The sequence below is a fragment of the Trachypithecus francoisi genome, unplaced genomic scaffold, assembly GCF_009764315.1.
Source record: "Trachypithecus francoisi isolate TF-2019V2 unplaced genomic scaffold, Tfra_2.0 Lachesis_group4, whole genome shotgun sequence".
NCBI classification, from domain to species: domain Eukaryota; kingdom Metazoa; phylum Chordata; class Mammalia; order Primates; family Cercopithecidae; genus Trachypithecus; species Trachypithecus francoisi.
The window spans coordinates 127,775,268-127,788,948 of record NW_022681469.1 but is presented as its reverse complement, the minus strand read 5'-3'; the positions used below and the strand labels follow the sequence as shown (position 1 = coordinate 127,788,948).

Sequence of the window (13,681 nt, the reverse complement as noted above, 5' to 3'; positions counted from 1 at the left end):
CTCAGATTTACTTCACTGTTTCCACCATAATTTTAGTTCCTTCTATTTTTTGCCTTGCTGTCTATGGAAGTTCTCAAGATAAGGAAGAGTTCATAATCACCATCTATTCCCCAATTTACATTAAATGGAGAATTCATCCTTTACAATTTTTCTTCAAACTACTTTTCAATTTATCAAACTTCACCTTTGTCTGTGAGCTAACTACCTTTGTGAGCTGTGAACTGTTATCTTTTACTTATATATTTGGTCGCATGCCTATTAGTTACAAAATATTTAAAGAATTAATGGCCATAACGTTTCTAAATTTTATGCAAACTAAACATTCACAGACACAAGAAGCTTAACAAATCTTAAGCTCAAAAAAAGAGAAAGAAAAGTACACATTATAATCCCTTTGCTCCAAACAAGTGATAAGAGAAAATCTGGAAAGCAGCTAGAGAAAAAAGACACTTCAAACAGTAGAATATAATCTACAAAATTTTGCCTATTAAGGAGATTTTTAAAATGTTTCCATTTTTATTTGTTAAACGTGACTCCATCTGGATATCCATGGTTCTAGTGGTACAGCTCTACAATCTGTTATACTACGACCATGACCAGGCGTGTGTTTCCACTGCTCAACAACAGCCAACTCAATTCTTAGGTCATTAATACAATCATAACATAAGAAAGGGAATGGCTGACTTTTTTTTTACATTTTCTTCCCATGAATTCTTATTCTTAACAAACATATGTGATTAAATGACATTATTGAAATTTTTATATACTAAAAAAAGGCCTTACAACTAGTCTTTTTCCAGAACCAAGTTTTTGCTGTTCAGTCTCCTGCCTTTTATCTGCATCTGTTGCAAAAGCAAGTACTTGGTACCTGTATGAAAGAAATTAAAAAATTGTAAATTAGTTTATAATTAAAAGTTATAAATTATTTTAAACTATAAAAGTATACAACAATCTATAAACATTATAAAACACTTTTTCCCTGTTTTTAAAAACTATAAAATTTGAGATTGAATTCTTATTGAGTGATATTGTGACATAAGACTGTGCAAAATGTCATGATAAAGAAATTATAACCATATGTCCATTATTCAGTATTGGGAAAACAGGTCTACCAACTATCAAAGCACTTTCATTAGAATTTTATGTGACAAATAACAATACTCTAGAAAGATCTAACACCAAATAGACAGAAAACATGTAAATGTGCAAAGCAGTCAGATGGAGTAGAAATTATCAATACATAATCTATGGAACCAAAAAGAACTGAGTTTAACCCCAGTTTAACCACTTACTAGGTAAGTACATTTTTGGCAAATAACCACTTACTAGGTAAGTACATTTTTGGCAAATAATCACTTTGTGTCTGGCTTCCCCATCCATAAAACAGAAATAATAATAGAGTCTCTAACACAATCATTGTTAAAAGGATTAAAAAATAAATTATAAAATGTCTAGTATTTGGTATATAGCAGGTATACAATTATTGATTGATGGGTTGACAAAGAGACAGATTTATATAGAGATAGAGATCAATCACATAGTAGTTTGTAGCTGGTAGGTAGCGAGTTCTCAGTAATGGACATTGTAATCTATAAGCATTTTACAGCTTCTATTTCAATAGTGACATTTAGCTCAAATTATTCTTAAAAACAATTTATAAATATTATTCAATCTAGAAATGCTTTACGTATCTAATAAAGTTGAAATTTCTATATTTCTCATTAATTAATGACATATTTTTAGAATAATAATCTTACTCTACATAAAGCAACTACAGTCTCAAATATGCCTTTCCTTCCGATTGAATCAAAACTCATATTTTCTAAGAGACAGATATCTGAGAGTATAAAAATCAGGGACTTGAATGAAGGCAATGCAGCATATCTAAACGAGCACTGAAATGTACAATGGTCTTCAAATGTCATATACAAACTCTGAAAACATCCTATCTCAATCAAGAATAATTCACTTATAAAAAACTGTAACTTCAGTTGAATGCAGAATGATTATGGTTTAAGATTTTGCAAGACAGAAGCTGATGATGAAATTGACAATAGCCTATAAAAAACAGATCTTGATTATTTCCTGATTCCAGCGCCCAAGATGGCTGAATAGGAAGAGCTCCAGCCTCCAGCTCCCAGCGTGAGTGACACAGAAGATGGGTGATTTCTGCATTTTCAACTGAGGTTCCAGGTTCATCTCACTGGGGAGTGCCGGACAATCAGTGCTGGTCAGCTGGTGCAGCCCAACCAGCGAGAGCTGAAGCAGGGCGAGGCATCACCTCACCTGGGAAGCCAAAGGGGAAGGGAATCCCTTTTCCTAGCCAAGGGAAACTGAGACACACAACACCTGGAAAATCGGGTAACTCCCACCCTAATACTGCGCTTTACCAAGGGTCTTAGTAAACGGCACACCAGCAGATTATATCCCACACCTGGCCCGGAGGGTCCCACGGAGCCTCCCTCATTGATAGCACAGCAGTCTGAGATCCAACTGCAAGGTGGCAGCAAGGCTGGGGAAGTGGCGCCCGCCATTGCTGAGGCTTAAGTGGGTAAACAAAGCCACCAGGAAGCTCGAATTTGGTGGAGCCCACCACAGATCAAGGAGGCCAGCTTGCCTCTGTAGACTCCTCCCCTGGGGACAGGGCATAGCTAAACAAAAAGCAGCAGAAACCTCGGCAGAGGTAAATGCCCCTGTCTGATAGCTTTGAAGAAAGCAGTGGATCTCCCAGCACAGAGGTTAAGATCTGAGAACAGACAGACTTCCTGCTCAAGTGGGTCCCTGACCCCTGAGTAGCCTAACTGGGAGACATCTCCCACTAGGTGCAGACCAACACCTCACACCTCACATAGCAGAGTACACCCTTGAGACGAAGCTTCCAGAGCAAGAATCAGACAGCAACATTCGCTGTGCAGCAATATTCAATCTTCTGCAGCCTCTGCTGCTGATACCCCAGCCAACAGGGTCTGGAGTGGACCTCAAGCAAACTCCAGCAGACCTACAGCTGAGGGTCCTGACTGTTAGAAGGAAAACTAACAAAGAGAAAGGACACCCACACCAAAACCCCATCAGTACATCACCAGCATCAAAGACCAAAGGCAGATAAAACCACAAAAATGGGGAAAAAGCAGTGCAGTAAAGCTAGAAATTCAAAAAATCAGAGAGCATCTCCCCCTCCAAAGGAATGCAGCTCATTGCCAGCAACAGCACAAAGCTGGATGGAGAATGACTTTGACGAGTTGAGAGAAGAAGGCTTCAGTCGATCAACCTTCTCAGAGCTAAAGGAGGAACTACATAATCAGCGCAAAGAAATGAAAAACCTTGAAAAAAGAATGGATGAATGGATGGCTAGAATAATCAATGCAGAGAAGACCTTAAAAGAACTGATAGAGACGAAAACCATAACACGAGAACTACATGACAAATGCACAAGCTTCAGTAACCGACTCGATCAACTGGAAGAAAAAGTATCAGCAATTGAAGATCAAATGAATGAAATGAAGTGAGAAGAGAAGTGTGGAGAAAAAAGAGTAAAAAGAAATGAACAAAGCCTCCAAGAAGTATGGGATTGTGTGAAAAGATGAAATCTACATCTGATTGGTATGCCTGAAAGTGATGGGGAAAATGGAACCAAGTTGGAAAACACTCTTCAGGATATCATCCAGGAGAATGTCCCCAACCTAGTAAGGCAGGCCAACATCCAAATTCAAGAAATACAGAGAATGCCACAAAGATACTCCTCCAGAAGAGCAACTCCAAGACACATAATTGCCAGATTCACCAAAGTTGAAATGCAGGAAAAAATGTTAAGGGCAGCCAGAGAGAAAGGTCGGGTTACAGACAAAGGGAAGCCCATCAGACTAACAGCAGATCTCTTGGCAGAAACTCTACAAGCCAGAAGAGAGTGGGGGCCAATATTCAACACTCTTAAAGAAAAGAATTTTCAACCCAGAACTTCATATACAGCCAAACTAAGTTTCATAAGCGAAGGAGAAATAAAATCCTTTACAGACAAGCAAATGCTTAGAGATTTTGTCACCACCAGGCCTGCCCTACAAGAGATCCTGAAGGAAGCACTAAACATGGAAAGGAACAACAGGTACCAGTCATTGCAAAAACATGTCAAAATGTAAAGTCCATCAATGCTAGGAAGAAACTGCATCAACTAGCGAGCAAAATAACCAGCTAATATCATAATGACAGGATAAAGTTCACACATAACAATATGAATCTTAAATGTAAATGGACTAAATGGATGTAATGCACTAAACCTTAAATGTAAATGGACTAAATGTAAATGGTCCAACTAAAAGACACACACTGGCAAATTGGATAAAGAGTCAAGACCCATCAGTTTGCTGTATTCAGGAGACGCATCTCACATGCAGAGACACACATAGGCTCAAAATAAAGGGATGGAGGAAGATCTACCAAGCAAATGGAAAACAAAACAAAGCAGGGGTTGCAATCCTAGTCTCTGATAAAACAGACTTTAAACCATCAAAGATCAAAAGAGACAAAGAAGGCCATTACATAATGGTAAAAGGATCAATTCATCAGGAAGAGTTAACTATCCTAAATATATATGCACCCAATACAGGAGCTCTCAGATTCATAAAGCAAGTCCTTAGAGACTTACAAAGAGACTTAGACTCCCATACAATAAAAATGGGAGACTTTAACACCCCACTGTCAATATTAGACAGATCAACGAGACAGAAGGTTAACAAGGATATTCAGGAATTGAACTCAACTCTGCGCCAAGGGGACCTAATAGACATCTACAGAACTCTCCACCCCAAATCAACAGAATATACCTTCTTCTCAACACCACATCGCACTTATTCCAAAACTGACCACATAATTGGAAGCAAAGCAGTCCTCAGCAAATGTAAAAGAACAGAAAGTATAACAAACTGTCTCTTGGACCACAGTGTAATAAAAGTAGAACTCAGGACTAAGAAACTCAATCAAAACCGCTCAAATACCTGGAAACTGAACAACCTGCTCCTGAATGACTACTGGGTACATAATGAAATGAAGGAAGAAATAAAGATGTTCTTTGAAACCAATGACAACAAACATACAACATACCAGAATCACTGGGACACATTTAAAGCAGTGTGTAGAGGGAAATTTATAGCACTAAATGCCCACAAGAGAAAGCAGGAAAGATCTAAAATTGACACCCTAATATCACAATTAAAAGAACTAGAGAAGCAAGAGCAAACACATTCAAAAGCTAGCAGAAGGCAAGAAATAACTGAGATCAGAGCAGAACTGAAAGAGATAGAGACACAAAAAACTCTCCAAAAAATCAATGAATCCAGGAGCTGGTTTTTTGAAAAGATCAACAAAATTGATAGACCGCTAGCAAGACTAATAAAGAAAATAGAGAAGAATCAAATAGATGCAATAAAAAATGAAAAAGGGGATATCACCACCGACCCCACAGAAATACAAACTACCATCAGAGAATACTATAAACACCTCTACGCAAATAAACTAGAAAACATAGAAGAAATGGATAATTTCCTGAACACTTACACTCTCCCAAGACTAAACCAGGAAGAAGTTGAATCCCTGAATAGACCAATAGCAGGCTCTGAAATTGAGGCAATAATTAATAGCCTACCAACCAAAAAAAGTCCAGGACCAGACGGATTCACAGCCGAATTCTACCAGAGGTACAAGGAGGAGTTGGTACCATTCCTTCTGAAACTATTCCAATCAATAGAAAAAGAGCAAATCCTCCCTAACTCATTTTAGGAGGCCAACATCATCCTGATAGCAAAGCCTGAAAGAGACACAACAAAAAAAGAGAATTTTAGACCAATATCCCTGATGAACATCGATGCAAAAATCCTCAATAAAATACTGACAAACCGAATCAAGCAGCACATCAAAAAGCTTATCCACCATGATCAAGTGGACTTCATCCCTGGGATGCAAGGCTGGTTCAACATATGCAAATCAATAAACATAATCCAGCATATAAACAGAACTAGCTGGGCACGGTGGCTCAAGCCTGTAATCCCAGCACTTTGGGAGGCCGAGGCAGGCGGATCACGAGGTCAGGAGATCGAGACCATCTTGGCTAACACAGTGAAACCCCGTCTCTACTAAAAATACAAAAAATTAGCCGGGCGCGGTGGCGGGCGCCTGTAGTCCCAGCTACTCGGAGGCTGAGGCGGGAGAATGGCGTGAACCCGAAAGGCGGAGCTTGCAGTGAGCCGAGACCACGCCACTGCACTCCAGCCTGGGCGACACAGCCAGACTCTGTCTCAAAAAATAAAAATAAAAATAAAAATAAATAAACAGACCTAAAGACAAAAACCACATGATTATCTCAATAGATGCAGAAAAGGCTTTTGACAAAATTCAACAGCCCTTCATGCTAAAAACTCTCAACAAATTTGGTATTGATGGAATGTACCTCAAAGTAATAAGAGCTATTTATGACAAACCCACAGCCAATATCATACTGAATGGGCAAAAACTGGAAAAATTCCCTTTGAAAACGGGCACAAGCCAGGGATGCCCTCTCTCACCACTCCTATTCAACATAGTGTTGGAAGTTCTGGCTGGGGCAATCAGGCAAGAGAAAGAAATCAAGGGTATTCAGTTAGGAAAAGAAGAAGTCAAATTGTCTCTGTTTGCAGATGACATGATTGTATATTTACAAAACCCTATTGTCTCAGCCCAAAATCTCCTTAAGCTGATAAGCAACTTCAGCAAAGTCTCAGGATACAAAATTAATGTGCAAAAATCACAAGCATTCTTATACACCAATAACAGACAAACAGAGAGCCAAATCATGAATGAACTCCCATTCACAATTGCTTCAAAGAGAATAAAATACCTAGGAATCTAACCTACAAGGGATGTAAAGGACCTCTTCAAGGATAACTACAAACCACTGCTCAGTGAAATAAAAGAGGACACAAACAAATGGAAGAACATACCATGATCATAGATAGGAAGAATCAATATTGTGAAAATGGCCATACTGCCCAAGGTAATTTAAAGATTCAATGCCAACCCCATTAAGCTACCAATGACTTTCTTCACAGAATTGGAAAAAACTGTTTTAAAGTTCATATGGAACCAAAAAAGACCCTGCATTGCCAAGACAATCCTAAGCCAAAAGAACAAAGCTGGAGGCATAACACTACCTCACTTCAAACTATACTACAAGGCTACAGTAACCAAAACAGTGTGGTCCTGGTACCAAAACAGAAATATTGACCAATGGAACAGAACAGAGCCCTCAGAAATAATACCGCACATCTACAACCATCTGATCTTTGACAAACCTGTGAGAAACAAGAAATGGGGAAAGGAGTCCCTATTTAATAAATGGTGCTGGGAAAATTGGCTAGCCATAAGTAGAAAGCTGAAACTGGATCCTTTCCTTACTCCTTATATGAAAATTAATTCAAGACGGATTAGAGACTTAAATGTTAGACCTAAAACCATGAAAACCCTAGAAGAAAACCTAGGTAATACCACTCAGTACATAGGCATGGGCAAGGACTTCATGTCTAAAACACCAAAAGCAATGGCAGCAAAAGCCAAAATTGACAAATGGGATCTAATTAAACTAAAGAGCTTCTGCACAGCAGGAGAAACTACCATCAGAGTGAACAGGCAACCTATAGAATGGGAGAACAGTTTTGCAATCTACTCATCTGATAAAGAGCTAATATCCAGAACCTATAAAGAACTCAATCAAATTTACAAGGAAAAAAACAAACAATCCCATCAAAAAGTAGGCAAAGGATATGAACAGACACTTCTCAAAAGAAGACATTCATACAGCCAACAGACACATGAAAAAATGCTCATCATCACTCGCCATCAGAGAAATGCAAATCAAAACCACAATGAGATACCATCTCACACCAGTTAGAATGGCAATCATTTAAAAGTCAGGAAACAACAGGTGCTGGAGAGGATGTGGAGAAATAGGAACACTTTTACACCATTGGTGGGACTGTAAACTAGTTCAACCATTGTGGAAGACAGTGTGGCGATTCCTCAAGGATCTAGAAGTAGAAATATCATTTAACCCAGTCATCCCATTACTGGGGATATACCCAAAGTATTATAAGTCATGCTGCTATAAAGACACATGTACACATATGTTTATTGTGGCACTATTCACAATAGCAAAGACTTGGAATGAACCCAAATGTCCATCAGTGACAGACTGGATTAAGAAAATGTGGCACAAAAAAAAAAAAAAGAAAATGTGGCACATATACACCATGGAATACTATGCAGCCATAAGAAAGGATGAGTTCGTGTCCTTTGTAGGGACATGGATGCAGCTGGAAACCATCATTCTCAGCAAACTATCGCAAGAACAGAAAACCAAATACCGCATGTTCTCACTGATAGGTGGGAATTGAACAATGAGATCACTTGGACACAGGAAGGGGAGCATCACACACCAGGTCCAATGTGGGGGGGTAGGGGGGAAGGATAGCATTAGGAGATATATCTAATGTAAATGACGAGTTAATGGGTGCAGCACACCATCAAGGCACACGTATACATATGTAACAAACCTGCACGTTGTACACATGTACCCTAGAACTTAAAATATAATAAAAAGAGATCTTATCGTTAATATGAAAACTTAATGTATACAAATTGCATTTATTTTATAAACATATAGTAGGGATCTAATACAAACATTAACAATGGAAAAACTACTACATGATCTATACTCATAAGGAGGTCCCACACTAGTTGTAGAGACTCATACACAGACAGCTAAGTATAACTCAGAGTATCTTGTGCTAAGTAACAGAAGGTACGCACATAGTACCAATAGAACATGGTACATAGTACCAATAGTAACAACTAATTGGGGAAGAAAAGATATGCTCTTGGTATAGGTTCAGGAAGAGAAAGCTAAGTTTTAAAGGATGAGTGAAAATTCTATCACGCTGGTAAAGAAGGCATTATGGTAAAGTAAATAACACACGCAAAGGCATGCAGCAGTAAAAGAAACATGAAAGGCCATGACAGGAGTTTAGGAGAGATGCGTGACAGGGAGGAATGAGTCATGGGCCGCATGAAGTAAAAGGGAGAAGATCTCAGCCTTGAAAAATCATGCTACAAAATCCCACGGGCAGCTGCAGCAAATCTCTCTACACCATCTGAGATTGACCTTCAAAATTCCAAAGCCTCTAAAAGTGCAAAATAATTACACCTCACATTCTGAACTCCAAATAGGATTGCTTTCCTATTCCCAATTCATAACAACAGAAATAGTATGTCCTGGTGACTAGAACATCATCCCAGAGCTTGTCCTGCTATGGATCTAACCCTAGGCAATTAGTTACATAGGTGGGTCATTTCCTGCAGAAACCAACCTGCCAGGGGATAATACAGATGTTCATGAGATTGTTACAAAGGTCCAAAACTCTTTGAGCTATTTGAAGCTTCTTATATAACTATGGTCATTATGTCATCTAAGAAATAAGTGAGCCCCTAAAGCGCCCTTATTAACATTAAAACAGCAGGCAGAGGCACAGCCAAAATTGACTACTGATTTCCAAATGCAAACCACTTATCTTCCTAAAAGACAACTCAGAAAAGTATTTTATTACTTAAACTTAACAGCAAAATTAGATGATGACAAACTTACAAGAGCATCTATTTTCTGGTTCTTCCTTAACTCCTCTTAACTGTGACCAATAAAGTACGTAAAAATCTATTTCCAAAACCAAGCAATTCCAAGCAGATTTGGAAATTCTGAAATAAAATATTTGGGTCTTTTTTCTTACCATTCAAGTGTTCAGTAACATAAGCTACACAAAAAAGTTTCCTTGTTGAGACTGCTGAAAGAATAATCAGGGCCAACGTAACAAGATCTTATGAAAGAGTGTCATACACGTCCCTCAGAACAGAAAGGCACTAATCACAACTACAGCAAGTGCAGGTAAACAGTGGTGCTTTTTGACTCACTAACCACAAATGCTTAACAGGTCCTGTAGTGCACCAATAACAAACTAAGCCACATAATGCAATACTCCATATTACACTGCATTGTAAAAACAGCAGCAAGTAACTAAAATACAGATTGAGGCATCACAGAGCACAAAAGTAAACCCTCCAAAATCATTTATTTTCAAATGAAACATAACTATCACCTCAATGAGTGGCAGGAAGTTTTGGAACCTTGATATGTAACCCAGAGAGCTTTACTAGAAATGGAAGCTTGAGATACACAGCATTATTATGTTGATTTCAACTATACCTAAAACATTCTTGACTATGCCAGGAAGAATCTTTTTCATTGAAAGATGCCAGTAACAAAACAGAAGCTTTCTTTATACACTTTTCACTCGTCTGTCAGTTCTCATCAAACACCTACTTTCACCAAGGTACAGTGCTAGGCACTTCAGGGGATACAGAATCCCTGCCATCAAGGAGCACTGAGCTTAGTCAAGGAGAAAAACAAATAAATGTCTGCTATCAGTGGAAGCATGAGTAACACCTAAGGGAAGCACTGAAAAACTATGTAAATTGAGAAAAAGGAGATGTTGCTTACATCTAGGTCAGGGAAGAACTGAAGGGGAGCAGGGAGGCTTCTAGACATAATTTCTATGTGCAGAGAAAGAAGGAAGAGCGCTTCAGACATAGGAGATAGACAGTATGTGCAAAAAAAAAAAAAAAGGAGAGAGAGAGAAAAAAGCCTTTAACATATATGGAGACTACAAATATTTCCATTTGGTCAGAGCCAAAGATTGGAGAAGAATACTTCTTCTTAAAATAGTCAATTAAATTCAACAAAAACACTTTTAAATCTTTATTTAAGGTTGATTATTTACTTAGTAATGTATTAGGAGCTATTGAGGGGTTGCTGGGGAAGGAGTATAGCAGACAGGAGAGAAATAACACCCACGGCAGATAGACTCTTTTAGGGAGCCTCCCTACATTCAACTCGTGGAGGTCCTGCCTCAAAGCCTCCTCAGCATCCTATGCAAAGCTCTGCTATAGCCTGTATCACAAATGGACTGAAGTATCTGACTTCCCGCCTCCCTCCCTGAATTCTACTTGAGGATACGAGGCATGTCTATTTGACTACATTTCCAGTACCTTGCACAGTATGTAACACACAAGTCTGTTGAAAAATATTTGCTGAATGAATGACTGAATAAACAAATGGAATTATTCAGTCAGTGAACAGATGTTTAGGACAGATTCCTCTCTCAACCTGATAATGCAAGATACTCTGGAAAATGTCAGTATAAGAAGGCAATACATGACAGCCAAACATCAGTGTTTTAGGCAGTAATATATCTAGGAGGTGAAAAAGGAAGACAGTTGAACCAGTTAACTTCAAAAGTTACTTCCAAGTCCAAAAGTCCACATCATAGAGGTAAAATGGGACCGGATTATAAAAAGCACTGAATGTCAATATTAAAAAATCTAGGCTGGGTGTGGTGGCTCACGCCTGTAATCCCACGAGGCGGGTAGATTGCCTGAGCTTAGGAGTTTGCGACCAGCCTGGGCAACACAATGAAACCCCGTCTCTACTAAAATACAAAAATAATGAGCGGGCGCGGCAGCATGCGCCTATAGTCCCAGCTACTCAGGAGGCTGAGGCAGGACAATTGCTTCAACCCAGGAGACAGAGGTTGCAGTGAGCCAAGATCGCGCCACTGCACTCCAGCCTGGGCGACAGAGCGAGACTCCATCTCAAAAAAAAAAAAAAAAAAAAGTCTAGGTTTTTTCGTAAGAAATAAAAATTACTCTGGCTTAAAGAGGTGTTTCAAAAGAAAAGATATGAGAAGGACCCTTCAAAGTTTAGAGAGGAAAAAAAAAAAAAAAAAAAACAGAAATCCAAGTGAAAAAATACAGGCCTCAACCAATGGGAATGGGAAGGAAAGGCTGAATAAGAGAAAGTATTAAGGGCAGGGATTACTGACTAAATAACTCTGAAAGGCAAAGGATAAGAAAAGAGAATAAGAGATGATCAAAGTTTGGACATACATGGCCCTTACCCTTACCCCCAAAAAAGGGCAAACAGGCCAGCAGTGATGGTTCATGCCAGTAATCCCAGCACTTTGGGAGGCCAAGGTAGGAGGATCACTTAAGCCCAAGAGTTCAAGACCAGTCTGGGCAACATAGTGAGATCCTGTCTCTATTAAAAAAATAAAAAAAAAAAAATCAAGGGCAAACAATTCTCTTACTTCAAAAGAAAAATGGTGCTCAAAGTGTGACCCTGAATTAGATTCACCTGGAGTAAAAATTTACAATGATGGCCGGGTGCGGTGGCTCAAGCCTGTAATCCCAGCACTTTGGGAGGCCGAGACGGGCGGATCACGAGGTCAGGAAATCGAGACCATCGTGGCTAACACAGTGAAACCCCGTCTCTACTGAAAAAATACAAAAAAAAAAAAAAAAAAAAAAAAGACTAGCCGGGCGAGGTGGCGGCGCCTGTAGTTCCAGCTACTCGGGAGGCTGAGGCAGGAGAACGGTGTAAACCCGGGAGGCGGAGCTTGCAGTGAGCCGAGATCCGGCCACGGCACTCCAGCCTGGGCGACAGAGCAAGACTCCGTCTCAAAAAAAAAAAATTTACAATGATGATTTCTGGGTCTTATCCCCAAACCTATTAAAAGAAATCTAGGGGACTGGGGACTAGCATCTGTAAATGTGCATTTTATAACAGGCTATCCAGGTGACTCCCACGCACACTGAAGTTTGAGACCCCCAGTCTTCGCTGGTTTTTATTTGAACATAATTAAGTGGGGTTTAAAGAAATGAAAGGTATCAATATAAAAAATGAAAATGAGTTATGTGTTAAAGCCTATTCTATTAACTGATCATATTCTATTAACCGAATACAGACAGATTTAATAAAACCTCAAAAGAACAAACTTAGTTTTCATGCTTTCTCCAAAATCCAAAAATGCAGCAGTGATTATCATTTAATATAATCTATTACAAAGTTGAAAGTACAACATACTACTTAATGTTGTAAACCTTCTTGATTGTCATCATTTCACAATAATCTCATATCTCATACATTTTTGCCATTATAAATGATCCAAATAATGGATAACGTGTACATTTTTTAGTCTAAGACAAAGATGAATTTAATAGATTGGTATGTTGGAGAATTACCACAGTTAAAACAATGTGAGCTTCTGTTAGATTAAACTCACACATTAAGGAAATCTACACATTACTTCTTTATCCAATCACTCCTAGAGTTATTATCAAATTAATTCTTATGCACATATTTCAAAGAGTAAGTAACTGGGTGTTTAAATATTTGTACTGTGACCCCAGCATAGCACTACTTGGCAGGAGGTGAGGCACAGAGCTGGGTGGAAAGCTAAAAAGCAGATCTCCTAATATTGCTCAAGTTTGGCAGGCTTGAGTAAACTATACAGATATTTTTTCCAACCTCTCAAAATAAATATAATATTTTATTTATTACCAGTAGCAATGCCACCATTCAATCATATCCTTTGGACAAAAGCCATAAGAATTATAGACGGAATATTACATGATGATACACTTCCTAAATCAGTGAAATTCTGCTTACTCACAAACATTCACTTATTTTCAGAGTTTTAACCCTAGATGCCTAGTCATTTACAAAAAGCAAATGGCTACTTACGAAGAGAAAACTGCATTAACTTGTTATATACAC

General features: G+C 38.7%; 1 protein-coding gene across 9 annotated transcripts in view; it reads right to left on the bottom strand.

Annotated features, from left to right (window-relative positions):
• BBS9 (Bardet-Biedl syndrome 9) overlaps positions 1-13,681 on the bottom strand; it is a 602,892-nt gene that overhangs the window by 460,632 nt on the left and 128,579 nt on the right. For all 9 annotated transcript variants that reach the window (XM_033193464.1, XM_033193468.1, XM_033193466.1 and 6 more), the window contains one exon: positions 784-868. In XM_033193464.1, the coding sequence (XP_033049355.1) occupies positions 784-868 (85 nt within the window). The remainder of the gene's footprint in view (positions 1-783; positions 869-13,681) is intronic.